Source organism: Branchiostoma belcheri, unplaced genomic scaffold, assembly GCF_001625305.1.
Source record: "Branchiostoma belcheri isolate BF01 breed outbred unplaced genomic scaffold, Haploidv18h27 scaffold45, whole genome shotgun sequence".
NCBI lineage: Eukaryota > Metazoa > Chordata > Leptocardii > Amphioxiformes > Branchiostomatidae > Branchiostoma > Branchiostoma belcheri.
Window position 1 is genome coordinate 1,576,192 of NW_017804076.1, and position 25,092 is coordinate 1,601,283.

The 25,092-nt window shown below is 43.2% G+C and overlaps 2 protein-coding genes across 3 annotated transcripts; both read right to left on the minus strand.

Moving 5' to 3' along the window:
* Nucleotides 1-310: 310 nt before the first annotated feature.
* On the minus strand, nt 311-11,483 carry LOC109478794 (cysteine-rich motor neuron 1 protein-like). The gene is made up of 6 exons (XM_019780592.1): nt 11,027-11,483; nt 5,618-5,742; nt 3,988-4,161; nt 3,245-3,487; nt 1,822-1,958; nt 311-1,177 (listed from the first exon to the last, which is right to left on the minus strand). The coding sequence occupies exons 1-6, from the start codon at nt 11,230-11,232 to the stop codon at nt 1,073-1,075; spliced, it is 990 nt and encodes a 329-aa protein (XP_019636151.1). The 5' UTR covers nt 11,233-11,483; the 3' UTR covers nt 311-1,072.
* A 5,155-nt stretch (nt 11,484-16,638) lies between these two features.
* On the minus strand, nt 16,639-24,935 carry LOC109478791 (cysteine-rich motor neuron 1 protein-like). 2 transcript variants are annotated; one of them, XM_019780588.1, is made up of 11 exons: nt 24,642-24,935; nt 23,581-23,741; nt 23,106-23,146; nt 22,287-22,500; nt 21,886-21,926; nt 20,019-20,232; nt 19,312-19,536; nt 18,590-18,789; nt 17,992-18,220; nt 17,254-17,517; nt 16,639-16,753 (listed from the first exon to the last, which is right to left on the minus strand). In XM_019780588.1, exons 1-11 carry the CDS (start codon nt 24,845-24,847, stop codon nt 16,737-16,739), a joined length of 1,812 nt encoding a protein of 603 aa, XP_019636147.1. In that variant the 5' UTR covers nt 24,848-24,935; the 3' UTR covers nt 16,639-16,736. The 2 variants fall into 2 exon arrangements, with proteins under 2 accessions (XP_019636147.1, XP_019636146.1); XM_019780587.1 differs by having other exon boundaries at nt 23,106-23,152.
* Nucleotides 24,936-25,092: the final 157 nt, after the last annotated feature.

Sequence of the window (25,092 nt, forward strand, 5' to 3'; positions counted from 1 at the left end):
CAGGCTAGCTAATCAAGATGCCATTTGCGGACCACTCAACAGCGCCGTCTTGTGGCGCTAAGTACAACTGCAGGGGTACGCCATGTATTAAGGGGAATGCTTTTTAGGAGATATATTTTCGAGTTTACAATAAATGTAATTCATTCAACATATGGTTATACAGTGGTTTATTCGACAGAACAACTAATATTAAGACTTAACTTACATCAGGTTTTGTTCAAGCTGCAATAATCTTTGAAGAAATGTGGGAATTGTGTACATAGATTTACATTTCAATCAATTATGATTTAATGTATTCTGAATTCCGATTTACGTGAATGTGTTGAATGCCCCCTTATATCAGTTGGATATCATTTTAAATAACAGTTAACACGGTAATTAGTTTGACAATTGTTACTCTATACTCTGCAAAAGTCAATAAAAAGTGACTCACCAAAGACAACGCCGTGTGTGTTGACTTGAACCCGAAGCTACATGTACATGCAGTTCATTTTGCTTTACATAGGGGGCGTCCGAAACTGGCCCTTGCCTTTTAATGGGTTACAAATTGAAGTATGAAGTATTTCATGCCTCTCTACCATAAGTTTGGCGCTTCAACACACACGTTATCATAAAATATCACATCATCTAACCTATTTCAAAGGGAGGTAGAATAAGTCTTACTAATAGATAGCAAATCTACATAATTTACAAATATAATTTATGTTGGCCTCTCATTACATCTTTTGTGGTTATATACAAGAAAAGCGTAGACCAAGTAATTAATCGATAAAAGAATCCAGTCTTTCTTAAGAGTTGCTTAATAAATAATAGAACCTATTAGAAAGCATAGTGCATGGTTGCTTTCGCTAACAAGTGTTAATGATATTTTTAGCACAGGAACTCAAGAAATACATTTACATTATTTGCAGGATACAATATATTTGGTCAATCCATGTGATATGAATAGTCTCTAAGCAGACACTGTAGGATATTTTATTGTGGGAGTTCTAAACTGGCTAGAAAAAGGCTTCTGAACAACGTAGTTGCCGCCATGACACCTCTCCGTCCTGGCCCGGAAGCGGAAGTGACGTCATCCCGTAATGGCGGCTGGGGTGTGGTCCTGGTTTGAAGGGCAGACGGGACAGCACACACCTGACACGTACACTGGGTTCGCGCATGACGTCGTAGGGCAGGACTGAAACACACCAATCAACACATTTATTTTATCCAAGCATATGCCTTGATATGAAGGAGCGAGAATAAAACGAGCCATCCTATTGGTTACAGTGAATCAATGAGCACAAACCGTTTATTACAGTACTAATGCCATTCTTCCAGACAAGTACAGTACTTAAAGTACTTGAAAGACGCTCAAAACAAGTAACGTACAAAGAAGTCCAGCAAGCTTTACATCTGCTTGGAGATTTGGACCACGCCCTTGGCGTCAACTTTAAAGGCATCCAAAATGCAGTTTCAGGGCAGAAAAACTGGATTTTCAAAGTCAATTTGCAGGTCATTCTTTCAATGCAGTAAGTTGAATCAACCCTATCCCATAGCATACTGATATCTGTGAGACAACAATACGATGTCACTAACGGAAAACAGTTGCTTCTTTTGCATCGTAGGCTGGATCAAGCAATTTATGGGAGGTACAAAATAAAGAAGTGCCTCACGTAGCTTTTTGGGGCTATTTCAAACGCTTCAGGTATGAAATGATGACAAAAATGGCAGTACATGTCAATATTAGATAGATTTCGTCATCCAGAATATTTTTGTTCTGCCTCCCTGAAATTGCATTGGATGCGTTTAAAGGAGGTTTGAAATCATTAGAACACTTACCACCACCATGCACTGTAAGAATCCGTCGCTGCAGTAACACTGTTCACACGGGCCCACTGCCACCCACTGCCCCTCAGGGATCTCTCTCTCACCGAACCGACACGACGCCCGGCCCACACTGTTGATCTGTCTTCTCGCTGAAAATAGAAACAATCATCAGACCCTGTCAGAACCTTCCCCAGACCAACAACCAATAAAAGTACGGTACGTCGATGAAGGTAGATGTATACGCCCCAAACAGTTACTCATTGACAAGCAGCTAGATATGATTTTTACTAAATCATATCCAGTTCCTTGAGTAACTGTTTTTGCAATAGGCGCAAAGTAGTCTGATGGCAGGCCAGGTTCAAGCCACGCCTACCTTTCGATAGGAATCGAATCACATTTGAGTTAGATTTGAGTCAAATTTGACTGCCAACCACGCCCGACTTACTCCCAACCACCTGCCAACCTTGGCCGAACCTCCCGTCCACACCCGAATGTTTTAAACACTGTTTGAAACATTCGGCTGGCGCAGCCGAACAGTAGCCGACCACCGCCGACCTTGCTCCAGACCTACTCCCAACCATGGTTGGTGGGAGTTTGGCAGTGTTCGGGAGGGCATATTCGGTCATGTGTGACAGGGGCTTTACCGTAGCCTGGGTACCATCAGGATTTTCGCTCCGCAACGCTCGAAAAAATCACGCTCCGCAACGCATCGAAAAAATCATGATTTTTTTTCGAGCGTTCATCATCATCATCATAATAATCCAGTGAGCGTTGCTGAGCGAAAATCCGGATGGTACCCAGGCCAGCTTTACCGACAGAGCCATGTTGTTTGCCAGGAGATACGGTACGGCTCAGAAGGTATATGTTGAGAATAGAAACTGTAAATCTTCCAGACGACAGACAGTCGTTGCCTGCCTACGAGCACGCGGGCAAATTGTTCTAACCTCATGTCAAGGAGATTTGGCGTAAACACTTGGGAGAAGGCCAAGGACCATGCTAAGCTAAAGGTAGGTAAGGTTGGTAAGGAGGAACGCAATGTCGTTTTTACTGTCCCTTTTTTTATGACATCCTCTTGGCGGCATTAATAATAAAAACTGTACGATTGTCCTTCCCACCTTGAACTTGGGGGTTACTGTTAATGTTACAGTATCGGTAAGAAGCATAACTAATTTTTTCTTTGTTTGTGAGATTCTGGGAGATTCCAGTTGTACGGAATGTCTTCAGAGAGGCCCCAGTGTCAGAAATTTGTACAGTAGAACTTGTAAAATTTAAAAATCTTTTATGATTAGATTAGAGACAGACAGAAGATTAAATGTGAAGTAGATTCAGTGCAAGAACGGCGTTCTGTCTCGGCAGTCCAGTTGCTAATGCTGAAAGAGAGCTGATATACGTAGACAAAAATAAGTTCAGATTAATAAGACTTGAAGTTTCTTACCGTAAACTCGCTTGTTTCCCTGAAACGCATGGGCGCTCTCTTGTGGACCCTTGCACGCTGCACAGCACTGCCCGGGTATTCTCTCCACCTCGGCGCAGTCCTGGGAGTAGAAACATTGCATGGAACTGCAGTGGAGCTTGCCGTCGTTACAACTGCACCTGGTGCAGTCGTTGATTTTCTCATAGGAACCGTCTGCGATGAGCAGACCTTCAAAGGAGCAGTCTCCGTACTTCAGACTTTCAGCTGGAAAGGAGATGGAAGATTAGGTTGTCCTGGTATTGGTTAGGCTATATTGATTTGATTATATGGATGACATCCGCGCCCGCATAAATTTTTTGTCCGTATCCATTAAAAGTTTTCGCCCATGCTGTAAATCGTACAAAGCAGCTACAAATTGAGCAAGCAAATATAGGCCGTAAATTGCAAAAATATATTGGAAACGATAATAATGTCGTAGAATTCCAAAATCAATTCCAAATGAAGTCTATTATTCCCTTCAGTCTTGAGGTTCCCAGGATATGTCATCCATATAACCAAATCAACATGGCCTTATACTTATAGTTACAACCAACAAAGCAAGCCAAACAAGCAAGCAAACGAGCAACCACTGAAGATTACTGAACAAAGCAATCAAACAAGAAAGCAACCAACCAATCAACCAGGTAAGTGATCATGAGCAACTATAGGCCATGCAACCAACAAACCAGACACACGCAAGTACACATTGTCATAATGATGTTTACCCGTATTTGCTTTGTCCACTTGATCCCATTTCTTCTCTGCACACACGTGACACCGTGTTGTCCTGTCGAACTGCACCCTGGGACACCAGAACGGATAGGGCCCACACTTGGAGACAATTCCCGGATGCTGTGACGTCAGACTCTTCGCCTGCAGGTTCATGAAGTCACCGCTACCTAATGTAGGACGGAGGAAAAAAATATTTCAGAAAACAATTTCACTTGCTTACCTTTCGATGTCTATCAGACACCTTCCTCAGAGCTTCTAACAGGAGTATCGCTACACATAGCGTTGAGAATCAGAACTCATGATCAAGTCAGAAGCTCTGAGGATGGTACCTGATACACATCGAAACGTAAGCAGGTGAGATGCATTACTTCTTGTGTAAGTCTTAGAAGAACTTGAATCCCTACAACCTAGAAATATTTCACTTGTCAAGTAGCTAAGGTGTAGATATCTTAGATCCAAAGATCCCAACTGTCAGTAAGCATTCAACTAGATGTGTAGTTTGCTTAGCAGTTTTCCTCTCAATATTTTCCAAATAACAGAAAAGGCCCTGCAAGAATTCAGATGCCAGTATATGGTTGTTGAAACGGGGGATGTTCGTACAAAGAAAAATGTATATCTGTTTGTCTTCGCTTCATTCAGATAAGGAATTCACAAAATAAAACTTAGAAAGAAGTTTGCGTCTTGTTGAACAAAGATCACTGCCCTCCTATGACCCTTGTGTATAACCGGTACATAGAGCGCCTTTGTGTTCAACTGTGGTGGTCTCTTGGTTCAGCGAGCAAACATATAACGAGCGGTCAAGTGCGACGTGCCTCTATGAAAAGCAGCAACAGTCACTTCAAAGGCAGGGCTACTTCCGAGTGCCGTGTCATCACGGTGCTTTGACGTCATCAAGCGAGCTCTCGTTTTCTCTTCTTGTCAAAATCTGGTCTTGTCTAAACAGCAAATATAAAAGCCTCACTGTTTTCTTCCACGCATTCCTCAGACCCCCCGGCGATCACCATGTTTTCTGTAAACATTTTGGTCTTGTCGTCAAAAGCACTGAAGTGTACAGAGCCGGGTACACCTTTTGGAAAGTGCTGTAAAGAACTTTCCCGATGAAAAATATACACAAGCTCGTTACTACATGACTCAGTTGTCGTTGAATTCGAGCAAACTGACCTTTTTAGAGCGGGGTTGTTTTGCATGGTGTTACATGATGTGTGTATGTAGGCAAGAAGAGGCCTTGAAAACTTTTACCAAATGGGAGAATTATTGGCCTTATCTTAGCTGGATGTTCAACAAACGAGGGAGCCTAAAACATCCAAAAACAGTGTTGATGTAATTGGCAAATACACAACGTAGCTCTGAGCTATTTATAAGTTTTTAGATCAACCAAGAAAAGTAAGCACTGCTCTACAAGACAAATGCGAAGGTCACAATCAGATAAACATGGAGATGGCTTTTGTTATTGTCACGTATTGCAGGAAAAGCAAGATTTTGGTTATAGTTTCCTTGGCGAACAGTTAGCAAGCACTCGCAACAGTTCGTCTTGGAGGGTTGAATCTTAGTTTAAAGTTAATTAATTAATATAATAAAGAAACTGGAAATGTTTTCAAACATGACGTGTTTTGCGAGACTGACCTTCTGGGACACAGGTGCCGCTTTGCCCCATGGGAAGAGTGAAGCACCACGCCGGTATGAGACCACCTTGAGCCTGCACAAACTTCCTGCACTCTGGATGTCTGCAGACCAGCCCTGCGCCGCACCTGGTAAAAACAGCGGCAGAAAATTCCTCTTATTCAAAGGTGATATTTATAAACGACGTGTTGTTGACCTGTCTTGATGATTGACGTTTCGTGTGAGGGAAAATGTCAACAGCAAACGGCTAGGGGTAACAGAATCACCGCGTCTGCTCTCAGTGAGTGCTGACCAGTTTGATACAGTTTATTTTCGCGCGTAAACCTCGTAGACTATATGTAGCTCGATGTATGCTAATATTCAGTCATAGAATTAATCTTGAGTTGATGCATCTTTCATTTCTTATTTCATCCCTAGGAATGCTGACCTAACCCAAACTGGACACGGGAAACATGACTGAATGTGAACCTTACGCGGTTGTTTTATTTCCCTCTCATCCCATCTGCAGTAACCATCACTTGGCAGTCACGCACTCAGCACGTGTCTGTCGACTGGCGAGCACGCCTCCTGCACGTGCCACACAGCCTGACAAGACACGAGAGCTAGTGGCGACCGTCTTTTCAAACGGGAGGGTTATGTAAGGTAGAGGTAAACTGAGAACCACTTGTCGTGTGTGTCTGAACTCTCTGACGTTTCAGAGTCAGCGAGTCGGGCAGAGGTTGCATGCTTGCTCCTCGGCCTCGGAGCAGAGTCCAAAGTAATGTCAAGGTTACGTTCCAGGCCAAACAAACAGAATGAAGGATGCTTTTCGTTACTTTGTAGCATGCGATGTGGCTTCAAATAATACTAACCCGTGTTTTAAGCCAAACACACCAGGGAGCCCCTCTTCTTCTCTAGTCAATAAGTGTACTGGGTTCTTTTACAGCTGGAGTCTGCACCATAACTTTAAACCCTGACCAAAAAGCAGCTTTGCTTTATGTCCAAATAAAAAATAAATCAAAAGACAAAAACAAAAACAAAACAAAAAATGAATTCAAATACACCAAAACTTTAAACTCTAACAAAAAAGCCAACTGAGGAAGGTAAGTTATCAGAAAACTACATAACTATTCCACTGCTGTTTTGTAGTCATTTCTTCAAGTTAATCGACTTTGTGAGGAGCCCAGGAATAGCCACTTACGTGTCTTACGTGTTTCATCCAGCGAGGCGTAGTTCACTCTAGGTCTGATTTTGATTTGCTACCTCACGGTGTGCCCTTTTCAAATAGCAGGGGAGGAGATGCACTCGCAGAAATTTGGCCCCACACTGTTTTATTTAAGATCCATGGCACTGCCTGAGTACCCCGTGCCAAGTTGACGAGCCACAATTCCGAGAAGACCTCGTGTTGTCAGTTGGGTCCGTAAATTCCAAGCCGAAGGTCCTGTCAACACACATTAATCAGCTACAAGAGTCGACAGGCTGTATCTGTCGTCTGCGTGCAACGCCTGGGCAACCGTTCCCGCTGCATCATGGGATAAGGCCATGTTGATTTCATGCTATGGGTGACATTCGCCCGCATGAACTTTCGTCGATTTCCAAAAAAAAGTTTTCGACCGTACTGTAAATTGTGCAAAGCAAGTGAAAAATGAGCAAATATGTACCGTAAAGGCAAAAAAATATTGTACAACGATACTAATGTATAAGAATGCCATACTCAATTCCAACGAAACAGAAGAAAATGTGAAGAAATGAAAATGAAGAGTCTATCATTCGCCATACCATACTCCGCGAGTTAAGTCATTTGTTCAACTTTCATGACCACGTAGATGTCATAATGAAGGCAACTTTGTTATTGCCAAAGTTTTTCTTTATATTTCACACGCTCGCATCAGTTTTGAAGTTCCCTGAGGATGTCATCCATGTAGCCAAATCAACATGGTGTAATTTCTGAGAAATGAGGCCCCTACAAACACCCTGTCCTATAGGGGGGCGGTTAAACACTAGAGTACTGTGTTTTACTTGTCAAAGTCGAGCACAAAGGTCTTTATTGACTCCCAAGGGTGATTAAATCTGAGTCTTTCAACCATTTATCATTGATAATCATATGATCTATACGTTTGGCGCCATTTCGTCTTGGCAACAGAAATGTTTGTGGTAAATTATAATTTACTCTGACGTCTTCAGCATTCGAACAATGCCACAGGGCTTTAAACTAATACTCCATAATTGCATATTTAGGTTGAACAATACACATATGATTGGGGCTTATAATAGCAGCGTTCTTGTATGAATCCACTCTCAAAGAAAAAATCAATTACGACCGTCGACATGAGACATTTTACAAATAGCTCGAATTGTTGGTGAATCACTTAAATCCGTATCAAGTTACCTTAATGACCAGGCGGCGTGGTGCTTGTTTTAAATTATCATCTTCGCAAGTTTTTAAACTGTTCCTCAAAATGTCACGTGTAATATGTTGATACCTTAAATGTCCTGTAAAAGACGCGAGTGGCCGTAGAACACACGGTATTATCAGGAGTTGTCAGATGTATTGATGTGACAAATAGGAGAGGTTCAACCTGTACAAAGGCGCCAAAGACGGGGGTGGCTCCCTTCCAAATGAACGGGTTTAAGCCAGATTATGAAAACAATAGTATCAAACGTCGTCCCGGCTTTTTGTAAAGGCCGAGGTTAGAAAGATCACTAACGACAGAGGCTTTCTCATGAAAGTGGGCACCTGTGTGTAACGATTAGGCGACATTGTAGGTTATGTAATCGTAGGACGTTGAACTTTTGCGCGAGAAACAACATTCCTGTTTACTGGACCGGATACGCTCTACAGGGCATCTCTAAATTTTGCCATGAAATAATACGTTATCAAAGTTTACAACTTACAATAATGGCCTTAAAGATTTGCTCCAAATTTCTATTGTTCTCAATGTTATTGTATCAGCTTTTGAGACTTGGATCTGGACCTAGTTACACTACATACGACACTTTCTGACACCACTTTTTTGAGTTTGACACGTACTTTTTGGTTTGATAATAATATTCTCTGTATTTACTTTATCTTATTTTAGAGAAAGATGAGGACCATTCAAAATATTCTCCGGACACCTTAAATCATGTATAAAGGTTCCGCCAAGTGTCTTCCTTTGCGCGTACCTTTACGTATGATTTAAGGTGTGCGTAAAGGTAGAATTTCGTGAAGTGGAAATGCTTCCAGCAAGCTGTCCTGTTCATACAAAGCTATTGAAGAGATATCATTTCGTCAAAGCTCTGTAGCAGCTGATGCGACTTAGAAACGTAAAACACCAACAAGGCAGAGGTTCATTTTTCTATAGTGTCGTCTTAATAATTATAAATACGTGAGGCAAAGGTGGTAAAAATATCATATTGGCTGGTGCAGTCGCAAGCAAGTGATTAGTAAATCCTACTTTAGAAACTGTCAAAAAGTCGGAAACTTTTATCTATGAATGGCCCAATATACGCTGATAAACGACAGGAAAATAGGTCTCAGGTTTAACCCCCCCTCCCGGGCGTCTGTCAGCGGCCGGGCCTCACATGAAGGCGGCGCAACACTGCGGCACATTGTGCGTACGGACGGTACATTCCTGTACACACCACACCCACGGCACGATCCAACCACAGTATCCTCCCGTAACGTGTTTACCGATCAATACGATATCCTTCAGTATACGCCGCGCGCACTGACACTCAACAATCGCTTCATTCATAGAGAATCTCCGGTTTGACACTCCTGACTGATTGATATGAATACGCACACTTAAAGAGGACAGATATGCATCTTGTATAAACATCCGTGCCAGACGATAAAGCTCGCCTTTAATATCGAAGTCTAAAGACTTAAGTGGGCTACTTAAGGGGCGAGTTCACCGTTTAAGATCTTAAGACTTTTCCCCGAAATGTCTTAGTCATTCACCTTTTCAAAAAGGTGGAGCTGCCTAAAACTTTGCTTGTACCTTTCAAACAGTATTTTTCTCGAGGCAACGCAGAAGAAAACTTGTGTAATGTTTTTATTTTGACGCGCGGTGAATGTATTGCGTGCCTTCTCTACCATGGTCGATAATGAACATTAATTATACCCCAAAACAAAGGCATACTTTCTTATAAGTGAATCTCCAACAGCAACTAGGTCATAGGCCTGGCGAGTTATTTTTGTCTCCCAAGAGTTTCGACAGAACAGAACGTCAACAACGGCCACAACGCAAGTGAATTCTGTGCGACACATTCGCAACAATTGTCGTAGCCTTGTCGTACGACCTGTGTGAAGGTGGCTTGCCAGAGTTCTTAGACCTTTGTGTGTGTATAATATTACTCACAGCATCAGAAGACTGAATTGTATGCGACAAATTCACGACAATTGTCGTAGCCTTGTCGTACGACGTATGTGACTGTGGCTTACAACAGATCATAGACCTTTGTGCATAGTATTAATCACAGCATTAGAAAATCAAGCTCTGTTTGGAAGGCCAAAATCGCTGCTGGGTTTAAAGTATGAACCTGCACAACGCGTTCTACTGACAATATTCGGAGTAATTGAGTGAAACACTGAACATTGTTGGCCTACAAATAGCTTTTATTCAGTCGAATGTCCTTGCCTTCGGCCTTTTTTTCTGAGCGATTAAAGATGTACGTTCGAATTCTATGTGTGGCCTGTGCTACCTTAAAAGGGCAAAACTTGCTCTTTGTGGTTTCCCAGTGCGTAGAACGCCCGAGATATTTGCCTCTGAATCATTGTTATGATTGTGAATAAGGCAAATCATCTGGGACACTGCCCTAGCGCCTCATACCACGGCGTGTGTTTGATGATATTGAGGGTCACCGTGATGGCCCTAGCCGGACTAAATTTGTCGCCGAAAGACTGGAAGTGTCACACACTACAAGCATAAATCAGGATATATATAAACCACGGAGTCCCGGGCATCATTAGCGCATAGTCCAGTGTGTTCACAAGAACATGTGACTCACCGCACTAGTCCGTACCCGTGACTTCGACGCATTACGCACTTGTGTGCAAGCATTTTACGGGAAAAATTAACGCACTGTAGAAAATCTAATCCCGGTTCCAACTCCACATGCAGACTGGCCTGCAGCACATTTTTGCCGTATTTTATACTTAGACTGTTATGTGTAATGGTCATACCAACGTGCTCCTCTATACTATGGCGAAAGGGTACATTCGCAGGTATAATTGTTTACCCTTAATATTTACCAATCTATACCCCGAATATGAAGGAAAGATGTGCATTATCTGTTGATATGGTAAGGACGTTGTTTAGTTAGCGTTAGATATAGATAAAGAGGTATAACGCCGTCCCACATGGCCGTACACAAGCCGACACGTGGGGTTGTTGTGACAGGGAGCGCGCGGCCCGTGTACAAAACACGCGGGCGGCAGCGTGGCCTTACCTCGGTGCCTCTCCGCCGCACGCCTCGCCCCTGCCCCGGGAACACGCGTCGCAGCACCCACACTCGTCCCTGACCACCTCGCAACCCTCCGCCGACAAAGCGGGACATTTGAATCCGACCTCGTGTCGACAGGGGCACAGGATGCTCATCGGGAGAACCGTCCCCACGACCGAAGTGACCACGATGACCAGTAGAATCCCCGCCATTGCTATCCCTCCCGGCCGTATTCTGTCAGTTGCTGTTTTGCTCTGAGCACCAAAGGTGGGGTCGCGATGATAAATATTTTGTTGTAGTTTTCATCACCGCAAGGCATCTTGGGGTGGATCGCTTCCTGTCGCGGTTTGGTCCCCAGCCAAGTGGCCCAAGAATCCTGGCCGCGAGCCAAGTTTCAGAACAGGCGCTTACACCTCTGTTACCTGCCCTAGGGGGGGTGTCTAATAGTCTTCTTTCTTCTGCAATGTGTTAGATGCTCATCGGACATTGTTGCGCCCTGACGGCGCGGCGTCATGGATCTGGCGCGGGTCCAAGAATCCTTCACCGCCGCAGAGCTATGTCATGACGTACGGTGCCGATGTTTGTCGTAGATAAGACGGTTTGCAAAACGCCTCTCCATACAAGTGGCGTGTTTGTCTCCCGAGGGGCATAAAAGCTCCCGATATTTGAGAGGCGATCTCGACATGTTTGCGGACGCGTGTTGTAGTGCGCCCCGTCCCTACCCTGTACACACACCGCCGTGTGATCAGCGCATTTTTGTAAACTACACTAAAAGGAAGAGGTGCGACTTCCCGGAGTCGCTGACTTGAAACAAAGCCGACGATCGAACCATACACTATCACTTGGTCATTTTACCTGTTTGAATAGTGCATATGGCTACAAGTTTCAATCATTGTTGTGTAACGTGCGTGGGGTGTGGCTCACCCAAACACGGGACCTCCATTTAATGTCCTATCCGAGGGACGTCCCTAACCGAAGCTAGGTACTCATTTGCACCTGAGTTAAGTGAGGAAATTTGTGTTAAGTGCCTTTCCCAAGGGGACAACTAGTCTAAAGCATGTAGGTGGAATCGAACCCAGGACCCATGGGTTCCAGGCCGAATGCCCTACCATTACGCCACATGACGGCATATTACGCTATACGACGCCACATTACGCCACACGACGTTCACAAATTTCTCTCTAAAACTCAGCATATACAGCTACAAGGCCAAGACCTGGTCCAAGAACATCTCCTTCGAAGAAAAGTGGATATATCTAATCCTTTTATAAAAGAAAAACGAATATGCAAAGGAACTTCTGTACTGTTAGTATCTTTAAGTAGAAAATCTGCCTTAAGCTTTAAGATTCCCCACCCTTTCTGGAAAATAGTCAGAAAACAATCGAGTTCCCCTGCACATCACTAAGCGGCTGTTAGCCTCTGCCAGGCTTCAGACGAGGCTGTAAAGAGTCTGTTAACCTCTAGCAGGCTTCAATATTGGCTCCAAAGAGTAGATCTAGAAATCGGCCAAATAGACAGATCAGGGGAATTAGTCCGCGCAAAGAGAACAGTTTACCGCTACTACTTTTCTCTTAACACAGTCCACCTTCCCTGGCATATCATCTGTATGTTTCGCCGATTTCTACTCTTTGCAGCCGCTTCCCGAAGCCTGTTAGAGGCTAAGCGGCTGTCCCTCCTAGCCGTCTGGGTTTCTCTAGCGGAAAGAAATCCCCCCGGAGCTCATGTCTCATCTTACATATTTTCCAGACTTACGAGACTCTCGTTATAATCGTCTTTAAGGCCCAATAATCTGCGCTATGTCGCAAGACGCACCAGAGCTTAAGGTAGAACACTAGAAGGTGTACTTAAGTACCTGTCACCGAAAGGCACCGCCCAGACGACGTAAAGAATTGTGCGACTATCTATACATCTAGAACACCCACTCATACATGTTTAAAATGTCTGTGGTGATACATATTTTCGGAAGAAAATTGCTTGGGCAGGGCCACTTTGAAGTCACAATGACAACGTAAATGTAAGGATGACTCTGCATGATTCTATCGCTGAACTTTCCTAGCTTCTTTGAACAGGTTGATACACCTCGAGTTTGTTTTACATTGTACTTCTCAAATAAAAAAAATATAAACATAAACGTTAAGTAACATCTCCAAAACCCCCTCTGGGAAAAATGCCATATATTATCAGACTCAGTGACGCCAATGTTTTTTTTTGTGGTGTGAGTTTTAGGAATTCCAAGGACATGACAGAAAATCGACGGTACGACAATACTTCACAGGACAGCTGAATGTTGCAAGACACATCCAGGACATTTCTTCAATAGGAATGTCCCCGATATGCTGTCGTACACTTGTCGCAAGACACAATATGCGGTCTTTCATCTGTCGTAAGATGCAATATGTTGTCATACACCTGTCGTAAGGACTGTCCTATATTAGAAATGTCCCCAATATGCTGTCGTACACCTGTCGTAATGCGGTCGTACATCGGTCGTAAGACGCAATATGCTGTCGTACACCTGTCGTACAGCTGTCATACATGACGACTGTCCTACAGTAGAAATGTCCCCAATATTCTGTCGTAAGACGTAATATGCTGTCGCACACCTGTGGTAAAACGCAACATGCTGTCGAACACACGTCGTAAGACGCAATATGCCGTCGTACACCTGTCGTAAGACGAATTATACTGTCGTACACCTGTCTTAAGACACATGTGACACGGAAGTTGACTGGGAGGGGTGTTTGGGTCCTGTGTCTTCACCCGGAACGCTCTTAAATGACTTCCCTAATTGTCCGCAACACCTCGTGCACAATAGGTGTGCTGTGTCTCACCCCACTGGCGAATTCCGCGCAGTTTTCTCTGTGTTGACAAGCCCTTACCTAGAAGACAACGAGGCACCTCCGAAATATACAGGTCGCCAATTTAGATCCATAACAATGATAACAGCTGGGTCGCTAGAGAATGTGCGAATGGGGTCTCTCAAGTTGATTGAAAGGCATCCAATGCAATTTCAGGGCAGCAAAATAAACAAAAACATATATGGATGGAAATTTTTAATTTAATTTTAATATACTGCCGTATCGTAGCACATTTTTGCCATTATTTCATACTTGAATCGTTTGAAATACTAGTAGCCCAAAAACAAGATATGTAAGGCCTCTCTTCATATTTTGGTCGCCGCCAATAAGTAGCTAGAACCAGCCTATGATACGAAACAAGTATCTATTTTCCATCAGTGACATCACATTTTTGCTTCACAAATTAATGTTGGTATGCTATATATGGGATTGATTCAACTTATTTCATTTTAAAAGAATAACCTGAAAATTGACTTTGAAAATATTACCATATTAAGCACATTAATTAAGGGGTTAGAAAGCAATTTTATTTGTATTTGTATTAAACTCATTCATAGAAAATTGTCTTAAGAAATTCCGAATACAACATCTTCATAAAGTGACGTGTCATCATGAGGTGGTTTTTTCTTACATTCCAGTCGTTCTACATGTTTTTTTTTATTCCAACGTGTGCCACAAGACGTGGTGACGGCACACTCAAGTTTTTTTTTTCAATATTAATGCCACCACTAACTCAGGGGACAATACAATGCTCATTTTCACCTGTGTTAAGTGAGGAAAGTCGTGTAAAGTGCCTTTCCCAAGGGCACAAGATCGGTGGCATGTCAGGACTCGAACCCTAGACCGGTTGGTTCCGTCCGAGTCGAGCACTCTGCCGCCTCGCCACACGACCCCATTTCTACATGTTTGATCTCAGTAAATCTATCGACGGAAATGGTGGTTTTAAAGCTATGATAATGATTGTACCTTTGAGGGGGCCAACCCACCTTTCTTTGTCAATGTTCCGCTGACTCATTGTCACACGTGGAGTCTACCAGTCATGGCAGAATGCGGAAGCAAATATTTGTTTATCCAAAGAAAATATTGTGTCGTGGCCTTTTAAAAATCAAAATTTTTTAATGAAAAAATATTCGTATGATCGTAATTACATCCACCTTTGAACATATATTTGTTCAATTATCTCATGTGCATTTCTGACATAATTGGCGCAAAATTAGCCCACATGAGCCACACAAACTACCGGATTGGAAACCAGATTTTCGCCCGTTCTCCCCCCAAAAAAGAGCACGTCCTCCGAGGCTCTGGCCTGGGTCGTCCATGGTAGTTAGCGACAATACGGTGGTAATTCTGGAGGACGGCACCAAGGCTACCGAAGCTCCACGACTCAAGAACTCAGTATACATGTATATACCTACAGTGCCGATTTACAAATTCCGCAAATAGCCAGCTTGTGCCGGCTTGTTGTATGCGTCGCTATGTACTACCGTCACAACACCAGCTTTGCATTTAGTAGCATTTTTATTTTTGGCCGGATTTTTTTTTACTTGCCCGCGCAAATCTGGGGGTCTTCAGAGGATGTCATCCATAGAATTAAGTCGGTGTGGCCTAAGCAAGGCACACATGTACAGAAAACACTGTGTCTTTGCCCTCGTCAATGTCTTTAAAAAGGACAGCCCACAAATAAATGTCACCTCTGACGCGAGCGGTGCCACTTTGGAGTTCCGGTCATACCTGTCATTCTTTCATAATTACCGCTCCGGAAATGTACCTTTTGTGTGTGCCGTACATGTGACATGTGTGTGATACTTACGTAGGTACCCGTGAGGTCGCAATAAGTTGCCCCGAAGGTTTGTTTTTATTTCGTCCGGACAGAGCGTATAATGTCTTGGTCGAACGGAATTCGGGTGGGGGTTATGACGTCATCACAATGTCATGTCATGTCATGTCATGTGTCGTGACACGTTTCTTATGTAAATTTCAGGGAGTGCCACAATTAATTTACTAAATGAAAAAAAAAAGGTCAATAGCCTCACCCAGGCCAGGGGAGTTGTTTCGCCAAATGAGTGCAGTTTGCCATTTTCTATGGCATGTTATATCAGTCTATATGGCCAATTTCTGCTCTTTCCAGCCACTTCTGATAGAGGCTAGATGGTCTGACCAATTGACCAAGAATGAATGTGGCATTTGGGTGGGGGTGTTACCTTAAAATTGGGCTGAAAATATCAAGAAGCACCTTATATCTGGACAAAGAGACCGTCACACCCCAAAAAATTAGGTAGTATTTATCCCTGGAACATAGTAAAACCCTAATCTACACATATGTCCCACACAACAACGTTAATTCGTCACACTGAGAAGTTGAGTGAAGAAAAGCCCCAAAGGTTGATACCCTTTAAAGTGTGCAGTAGCGCCATCATGCGGACCTTCCGAGTTCTGCACTACTAATATGTGTGTATTGTATATACATGTATGTATACCCATTGTCATTTTAAAGAAAAGTATGAGTAGCCTGTGGGATTTTGGATACCGAAACCATTTCAGCTCGATTGTTCTGCTTTGTGTAAAATTAACAGAACCATACATATTCTTACTCTTCAAATCGCTAACTTTAACAATACTTAGTATGTATTAGCACGTCACAGTTTGGGTATCATAAACCATAACCACTGAAAGGGGCTGAAAATAATGTCATCCATATTTACCTTGTGTAAAACTACATGCAGTAAACTCACAAGTTAAGCACGACAAGACAAACTTCCATCACTTCCCAACAAAATGTATTACTTCTTTCACGTTTCTCAGAAGTCTGACTGTTGAGAGAAATGATGTCAGGTCACTCGGACACAATCCCGGGGACATCAGGGCTGACGCTTGGCTGAAAAAATAACATCGACATAGTTTGCTCTTAGGCCATGTTGATTTGATTACTAGTATATGGATGACACCCTCTGGGAACCCCAAAACTGAGGCGAGCGTACGAATAAAAAACGTTTGGCAAAAAAGTTGCCTTCATTATGAAATCTATACGTTATCATGAAGGTTGAAAAAAGTGACTTAACACACGGAGAATGGCAAATAATAGACTCTTCATGTTCATTTCTTTACATTTTCTTCTTTTCCTAGCCTTGGGAATTGATTTTTCAATTTTTTTTTGCAATTTACAATATCTATTTGCTCATTTTCCAGCAACTTTGTACGATTTACAGTATGGTCGAAAACATTTTGTTTTTTTTACGAAAATTCATCCATATAATCGAGGATATTATATGTCCTTGATATAATCAAATCAACATGGCCTAATTAGAATTTCAGTCTTCATAAATGATCTGTCGACATAAAACCCAGAAAGGAGTAACAAACTGTAAATATACTTACTCTTATCCGCTATGGCCGGTGTCTGTTCAGATTCACGTCCGTAGAACAGACAGACTGGACAGCACTGTCCCGGCATCTGGGCCTGGTGGAGACAGCCGAACATGATAGGGCCGCATGATCCGGAGTAGTCCACACACCTGGGCTGTCCCTCAAAGCAGGTGCACTGGATACAGAAGTACGAGTCTATCGGATACCACTGTCCCGGCTGTACAGTCACCCCGCTGATCACACAGGACTGGTCGTTGCTATCTCTCTGAGATAGAGCTACACAAGAGGGCGCATGGCGAAAATTGGGCATGCTGATATTGTATATTCGGTTAAGTGTAACCGTGCATCCTCCATACGATTATACATAAATAATTTACTAGTATATATATGAAAACGGGACATTCACCAGCAGAAAAGTCGTGGGAAATGGTCCCATGGCTGAGGCGTCGACAAAAAATGGTAAAACTTACATGCAACAATCAACAAATGCATGAAAAAAAGCCATCTGCAGTACCGTTGGAAAAAGTCAGGTGGACCATTTTTGAACTTGACCTTGGTTTCCACAACAGCAAATCAAATGTCAAATATATGGCGATTGATATACAACCACTTAGAGTTATAACATTGACTTACATACAGACCGACACCACAGGCACTCCACCATGACCAGACCGAAAACATACACTTGTAACGAAGGTAATTATAAATGGCTCCGCCCCTGAGGTGTCGGCAAAAAATGGTAAAACTTACAAGCCACAGGCAGGTCGATGATTTCCGGCACGGCCTCCTGCACACACACGGGGCAGCACTGGTCCTCAGGGTACTCCCACTGTGCGCAGGCGCCGTGAAAGAAACAGTCCACGATGGCACAGACCGGCTGTCCGTGGTGACACGTGCAGTGTTTGCAGGGCGTGACGTCAACAGACCCCCCCTCCGGAATCATGACTCCGCCCACTTCGCAGCCGGTACTGGTACAAACCTTAAAAAGTGGCAATGTGGTTAGGGTCGTTGACTCTGAATCTGAAGGTTCTGGGTTCGAATCCCTCGGAAGCCCCTCTGTTGTACCCTTGGGAAAGGCACTTAACACCTATTTCCTCACTCCATCTCGGTGAGTACCTAGCTTCGGTTAGGGACGTCCTCTCGGATGGGACGTGAAGCCAGAGGTCCCGTGTTTGAGGAGAACCACACCTTGAGCACGTGAAAGAACCCACCACACTTATTGAAAAGAGCAGGGGTCCTTCCTGGTGTGAATGGTTCAAACATGAGCAGCTTGTACTTACTGTACAAAACTGGTGTGTTTACCGGTTATGCAAAACAAACAAATAAACAAACAAACAAACAAACAAACCGGACAGCACTGGCCGGGGACCTGTTCCGTCTGGAGACAGTTGGCGGGTAAGGCACAGCCGATCGCCAGACAGTGGGACTGACCGTTGGTGCACCCGCACGTGGTGCAGCCGTTCTCGTCAATCGGCCTCCACTCCCCTTCAGCAATGGTCACTCCCTGGACCTCACATGTCGCGGGACGGACGGGCGAGGTGCGTTTGGCTGGGAAAATGGGATTAACTAAGATTAATGTTTTAAACTAAGCCCTATATTACAAGGCAGGCTCCGCTCCTGTGGCGTTGCCATGAAATCTATTTTTATCATTCACATCTGAATGATTCGCACGTTTGTAACGCTAGAAACAACTTAAGATTTCAAGTTAAAATTTTTGATATTTAAATTTTGCAAAGGGATTAATAATAATATAAGAAAAAGTTGGTATTGCGATATTGCTACGAAATTCAAACAGACGTTTAGAGGTGACAAGTTTCGAACCTGTCATTCGTTTTTGCAACACTTAACCACATACCAAATATCATAAAGATCCATCAACTGGTTCTCAAGGTTGCTGTACCCACCCACACAAACATACAAAAAAACAAACAACAAAAAAAAACATTGGAAAACATACCCTTCTTTGCAAAGGTAATCCTGTATTTACAAACAAACAAACAAACAAACAAACAAACACAAACAACGCCATCAAAAACACACCCTTCTTGGCGAAGGTGATCCTGTACTTACAGACCATGGGTATCTCTACGATATGGTGATTGTGGTATGCTGTACAGACGGGACAGCACTGGCCGGGAACACGGTGCCACTCCGCACAGTTGACGTCCAGCGCACACGCCATGGACCAGCACAGCGGCTGTCCGCCGGTACAGCCACACTCGGTACAGCCGTAATCGTCAGTCACCTCGAACTCCCCCTCTTCAATAGTCACTCCGTCCACTACACACGAGCGGGCTGGGGTGGACATAGACGTAATAGATAGACTTAGAGATCGGTGATAACATCAAACATGATCTTATAACGCTCAATTTATTTGAAAAGGTGGAACATAACGTCTTCCATGGCTTACAAAAGAGAAGTCAAACTCTTCAAACATAGCTCCAGATAATTACATTTCATTATGTAGTTTTTATAGCTACTAGTATTTTGTGAGTATGGTATGGCAAATAATAGACTCTTCATTTTCATTTCGAACACTCACGTTTTCCTCCTTTTCTTTGGAATTGATTTTGGCATATGCATCCTATAATATCAGAATCATTTTCCAATATTTATTTTGGCAATTTACGGTATGTATTTGCTCATTTTCAGCTGATTTGTATGATTTGCAGTATAGTAAAATTTTCCAAAACTTTAAAGTTTTTTTTACAGACAAAAATTGACTACCGGGCAACCTGAGACTAAAAAATGTATTTCGAACCCTGATTTTTACTTACATTCGACACGCATGTCCATCTGCACCGGTAGGTGTACCTGTACCTCCTGTACACACACGGGACAGCACTGGTCCTCAGGGTAGACCCACTGGGAACAGCTGGGGCTCCAGAAACAGTCCACGATAGCACAGATCGGCTGTCCGTTGTAACAGCCACAGTGCTGACACGGGGTGACATCAACGAATTCTCCCTCCTGGATTGTCACACCCGAAACCTGCCAAGCGAAGCAAAGTCAAATAGCCTGGCTGCCGTCCTTCTTTTGGATACGGCTGCTCGAGGATGGCACCCAGGCTAGTTTTTAGTAGGGGTTAAGGAAAAATGTTTCTGCAGCAACTATAAAGACAACACGTACAGGATAAAATGCTGTCTGATATGCAAATTTGTTGCGTCTCTTCATGGGATGTCGTTTCTGTTCCCTTCTGTCTAGTACGGGAGTAACGCCTGCAATGCATGCAAATGTCGCAAGAGGTCGCGCGCGCACGGTCTTCCCTGAACGTTGGCAGTGTTCCAATGCAAATACACAGGTAGGATGTGATAACAAGGCTTCCGGATTACACCCGGGCTGCTTGGGCGGCTTTGGCGACTCCAGTGTCACGGACAAGTCGCTTAGAGGCCATAAGATGATCATTGCAATAGGGACAGTATATAGAGAGCAGACCAAGGTATGAGTTGAATATTTACAGTAGCCCATATCGTACCTGTAACTGATGAATACCTTTTATACCTAAAGATTGAAGGGGGTTTGAAGAGGAATTGAGGGGTTTGAATATCTACATAAAAGTTTGAAAATGCATGTTTCTAAATTGTCTTGGTCTTATTATGATACCTGAGAGGTATATGTACGTGTCGCTTTCTATTGTCTAAAAACATTGTCAACTCCGCGTAACCACTGTAAAATATTTTTATTTTTGAAGGTCATTATAACATGAAATCTTTGTTTCAGCAGATAGATATAGAATTGCTTAATTAGCTAGGTGTATAACGGAATGTAATTATTATGAATTTTTGCTGCTCTCTCTTTCTCTGTATTTCCCTTTCTCTATTTCAGACTCTGTAGAATCTAGTAAGTTTCAATTAACATACATAGGTTTATATTATTGAATACCACCATGAGGCCACAGCAAGTAGTTTTTATGGATGACATGAGCGCGCGCTTTGGTTTTTGCCTGATTCTGGGGAAAAACAAGAAACTTTGTTGCCTTCTGACAGTGGTCTACATGGCCGAAAATGGGCAAAGATGTCTGCTGCCATGCTGGAAGGTGGATGGCAGATAACTATGAAGAGAGGAGACAAGAAAAGGCTCTAATTTAATGTTTTGTTTTTTACTTTGATGCGGTGATATGTGATGCTGGCTGTGTATATGTGATGTTCCTACTGAATCAAAACCATTTGTACAATAATTGAGTCAAACGTTTAAAATGTAGGAACCTTGCTTTTTTGGCCCGCCTTGATTTTTTCGCCCGCATTAGATTGGGAATTTACTTGCTGTGGCCTGATATACAACTCAGGACACGTCCGATTCCCGGTCTAAATTGTTTTTCAGATTTTCAGATTGATTCAGACAGAGACGTATCCTAACGTCACCCTTAATTCAATATTCTCCAAGTAGCGGCATTGACGTAAAACACCCACTTAAGATGTTTCAATTAAGTCATTTTCACCCACTCCTACGTCATAGATGTCAAGGCTAGCTCCTTCTTTGTAACCTCAGCAGGTAATGTAAGAGTGAGGTGATGTTGATTATATGGATGACATCCGCGCGTGCATGAATTTTCGTCCTTTTTCAAAGTAAAGTTTTCTACCATACTGCAAACCGTACAAAACAATAAACTATGAATAAAATAAACAAACAAAAAATAGTCCTCACCTCGCAAGAAGCTCCAGCACCGGGAAGAGCCTGTCTTTTGGCTGTGAAGTAATAAAACAACATAAAAAGTACAAGACAGACAGACAGATGGACAACGTTAACTCTAGCAAAATTGCTAGTTTTAGCCTAGGCTTCCCCAATGACAAAGAAGAATACAATCAAATAACAAAACAGCAAATGGGCGATCCAAAATACATAGGTAACATGTAAAAATGGATCATTGTTTGAAATTGAATGTTTTTGTAAGCAGTTTTAAACCTTCCGTCAATTATAAACCATTTTGTGTTTTCTGTTGACACTATAGGTTTGAGTCATGGTCAAAAATTCCTATTGGTCAAAACTAAACAAGAAACAACAAATCAAATTGGTATGGCCCTACTCAGCAATGATTTGAAACGTACAGGCGACGGGTATTGATGGAATCTCGTTAACAAGCTGCTGGACACAGACTGGGCAGCACTGGTCAGTTGGGTACTCCCACTGGGCACAGGTGGACTGCAGCCAGCCCCACGGACAGTCGATGTGTGTACAGATGGGCTGACCATTGTAGCAGTTACAGGGTTTACAGGGGGTCACGTGAACAAACTCTCCGTTTGGGATGGTCACGCCGTCAACCTGGGAAGGAAGGAAGGAAGGAATCCAACTATGGATGAATGGATGGGTGGATGGATGGATGAATGGATTGAAGAATGGATGGATGGATGGATTGAAGGATGGAAGAATGGGTGGGTGGATGGGTGAATAGATGGATGGATGGGTGTATGGATGGCAGATTGGATGAATGGATATGAATGGATGGAAGGATGGATGGATGGATGGATGGGTGGATGGGTGGATGGGTGGGTGGATGGATGGAATGATGGATGGATGGATGGATGGATGAATGGGTTGATGGATGGATGGATGGCTGGAAGGATGAACGGATGGATTGATGGAAGGATGGATGGATGGATGAAGGGGTGGATGGATGGATGGATGGATGGAAGAATGGATGGGTGAATAGATGGATGGATGGGTGGATGGCAGAATGGATGGATGGATGGAAGGAAGGAAGGAAGGAAGGAAGGATGGATGGATGGATGGATGGACGGATGGATGGATGGATGAAAGGATGGATGGATGGATAGATGGACGGATGGATAGATCAACTGCTGTTTATTTAATTGCGTTCTGTTAGCATTGTTAACCTATTTACGCGTCAGGTTCTTGTGAAAACGTACCTCGCAAGATTCTCCCCCGAACGGGACGGCCTGCCGTTTAGCTGGAACTAGAAATATACAGACACGTGCAGTTAAAGACTGGGCTCAACCACTCGCTACATATGCAGTACCATTTAACGTGTCAGATTGTCTTGTTGTTATGATACTTGAAAGGCATATTTGTCGCTTTACATTGCCTAAAACACTGTATTGTAAATTCCCCTTAGTTTGTATTACTTTTTTAAACGTCATTGTGTAACCCTTTCCCTTGTGTTCAAATATAAAATCCCTTTGATAGGATATTTGAACATTTCTAGTGTTGTCCTATGGCAGTTCTGTACGTTTGTGATACGTGTAGAGGCGTGTGAACATACCGGCTGTGTCACCTTTCTGCCCCCCCCCTAGTATTATGGCAAGAGGAACAAACATACCGGCTGTGCCATCTTTCTGACACACACCCCATAGAAGTACGACAGAAGTCAAGAAACAAACTTACCGGCTGTGTCATCTTTCTGGCACTCCCCCCTCTGGAAGTACGGCAGGAGGAACAAACATGGCGGCTGGGAAATCTGCTGAGTCACAGTTCCGTCCGCTAGCGTGACGTCAACAACCTCTGGGTTACACTCCTCCAGAACACACGTCAGACCACCGGCACAGCTACATATATCAAAAGAAATGATTAAAGAAAAATTCCATATAGCCAGAAGGCGTCGACCAATCAGAAGGCTCCATTTTCCATGGATTATCAGGCCGTAACCTACGCTACGCTCACTTGGTGGTTTATTCGGTGGTTATCGCACCTGACCATGGATTATCTCACCATATACAACCTGGGCGGGGCATTAACCCTTTAGTATTCAATTAAATGGCACATTTGATTACTTGCTGACGTCGCGTTTCCGCCAAGTCTCGTGTGTATAAGGTCACGTGACTGTAACCGCAACTCTCGCGAGTTTAAGTTTGGGAGTGATTGGTCATGTGATGAAGGTGACAGTACTGTCAAATATCGTCAGAGCTCCATTCATACAATATTTTCAATTTATGCTGATTATGATAGATCCATAGTTTGTATGCTGCACAAAAATATGCCCCATGCTGGCAAATATCGTCAGAGATCTATTCATACAATATTTTCAATTATGCTGATATGATAGATCCATAGTTTGTATGCTGCACAAAAATATGCCCCATGCTGGCAAATATCGTCAGAGATCTATTCATACAATATCTTCAATTATACTGAATGATCAATCCGGAGATAGATCTAGAAAGTAACATGAAGACTTAACTCAAAGTCAGCATGGAACTTATTATATAAATGTAGATTTGCAAAAATAGCAGAGGCAAAGGAGTCTGCTTCCCATACTTTACGGAATGAAACTTAGATGCTTCACTCACGCAAAAGGTTCAAGCATTATCGGCGAATAATTTTACCAAGTTGGCGAATAATAATTGAAATCTAAGTGCAAAAGTTGCTCATTCACAACTACTTGTTTAACAAGAGCCGACGTTTCTGATATTTTAAGATTTAGCTACTTCTTTCAAAGTTCCACACACCTGGGGAGTCCGGTACCGCACGGTTCTCCCTCTAACCCGGCGCAGACGTCGCAACAGCCGCACTCGTCCCTGGTGAGCTCGCAGTCCTGGGGCGCCGGCGGGCACTTGTACCCCGGCTCCGCGTAACACGGGCAGTACGGGCGGTACGCACCGACCACACTCACCAGCACGCATACCAACAGTACTGCCACCTCCACACGTGTCATGATGCTAGGATTGCCTAGTATAAAAGTTTTGTCGCCACTACTAGAAATGGCAAGCAGCAGTGACTATGCTAGGACTTACTGACCTCTATCGTACGGTGTGAACAAAGCCAGCTGGCAAAGTTGAAAAAGTTTGTTTTTTACGTTTGTGTAAATTGACCGACGCTTGCGTCCCCCTATGACTATTTATTATAGATAAGTAATATTATAAATAAATGTATTGTATTATGCCAAGAAATAGGGTTATC

Coding starts and splice junctions, on each gene's coding strand:
- LOC109478791 (XM_019780587.1), bottom strand. CDS start 24,847: ATGACACGTGTGGAGGTGGCAGTACTGTTGGTATGCGTGCTGGTGAGT. Junction 23,742..24,641: donor TGCGGTACCGGACTCCCCAG/GTGTGTGGAACT, acceptor TGATATATGTAG/CTGTGCCGGTGGTCTGACGT. Junction 21,927..22,286: donor TCCATCAATACCCGTCGCCT/GTACGTTTCAAA, acceptor ATTACTTCACAG/CCAAAAGACAGGCTCTTCCC.
- LOC109478794 (XM_019780592.1), bottom strand. CDS start 11,232: ATGGCGGGGATTCTACTGGTCATCGTGGTCACTTCGGTCGTGGGGACG. Junction 5,743..11,026: donor TGCGGCGGAGAGGCACCGAG/GTAAGGCCACGC, acceptor TGTTTTTACCAG/GTGCGGCGCAGGGCTGGTCT. Junction 4,162..5,617: donor CGGCACCTGTGTCCCAGAAG/GTCAGTCTCGCA, acceptor GTCCTACATTAG/GTAGCGGTGACTTCATGAAC.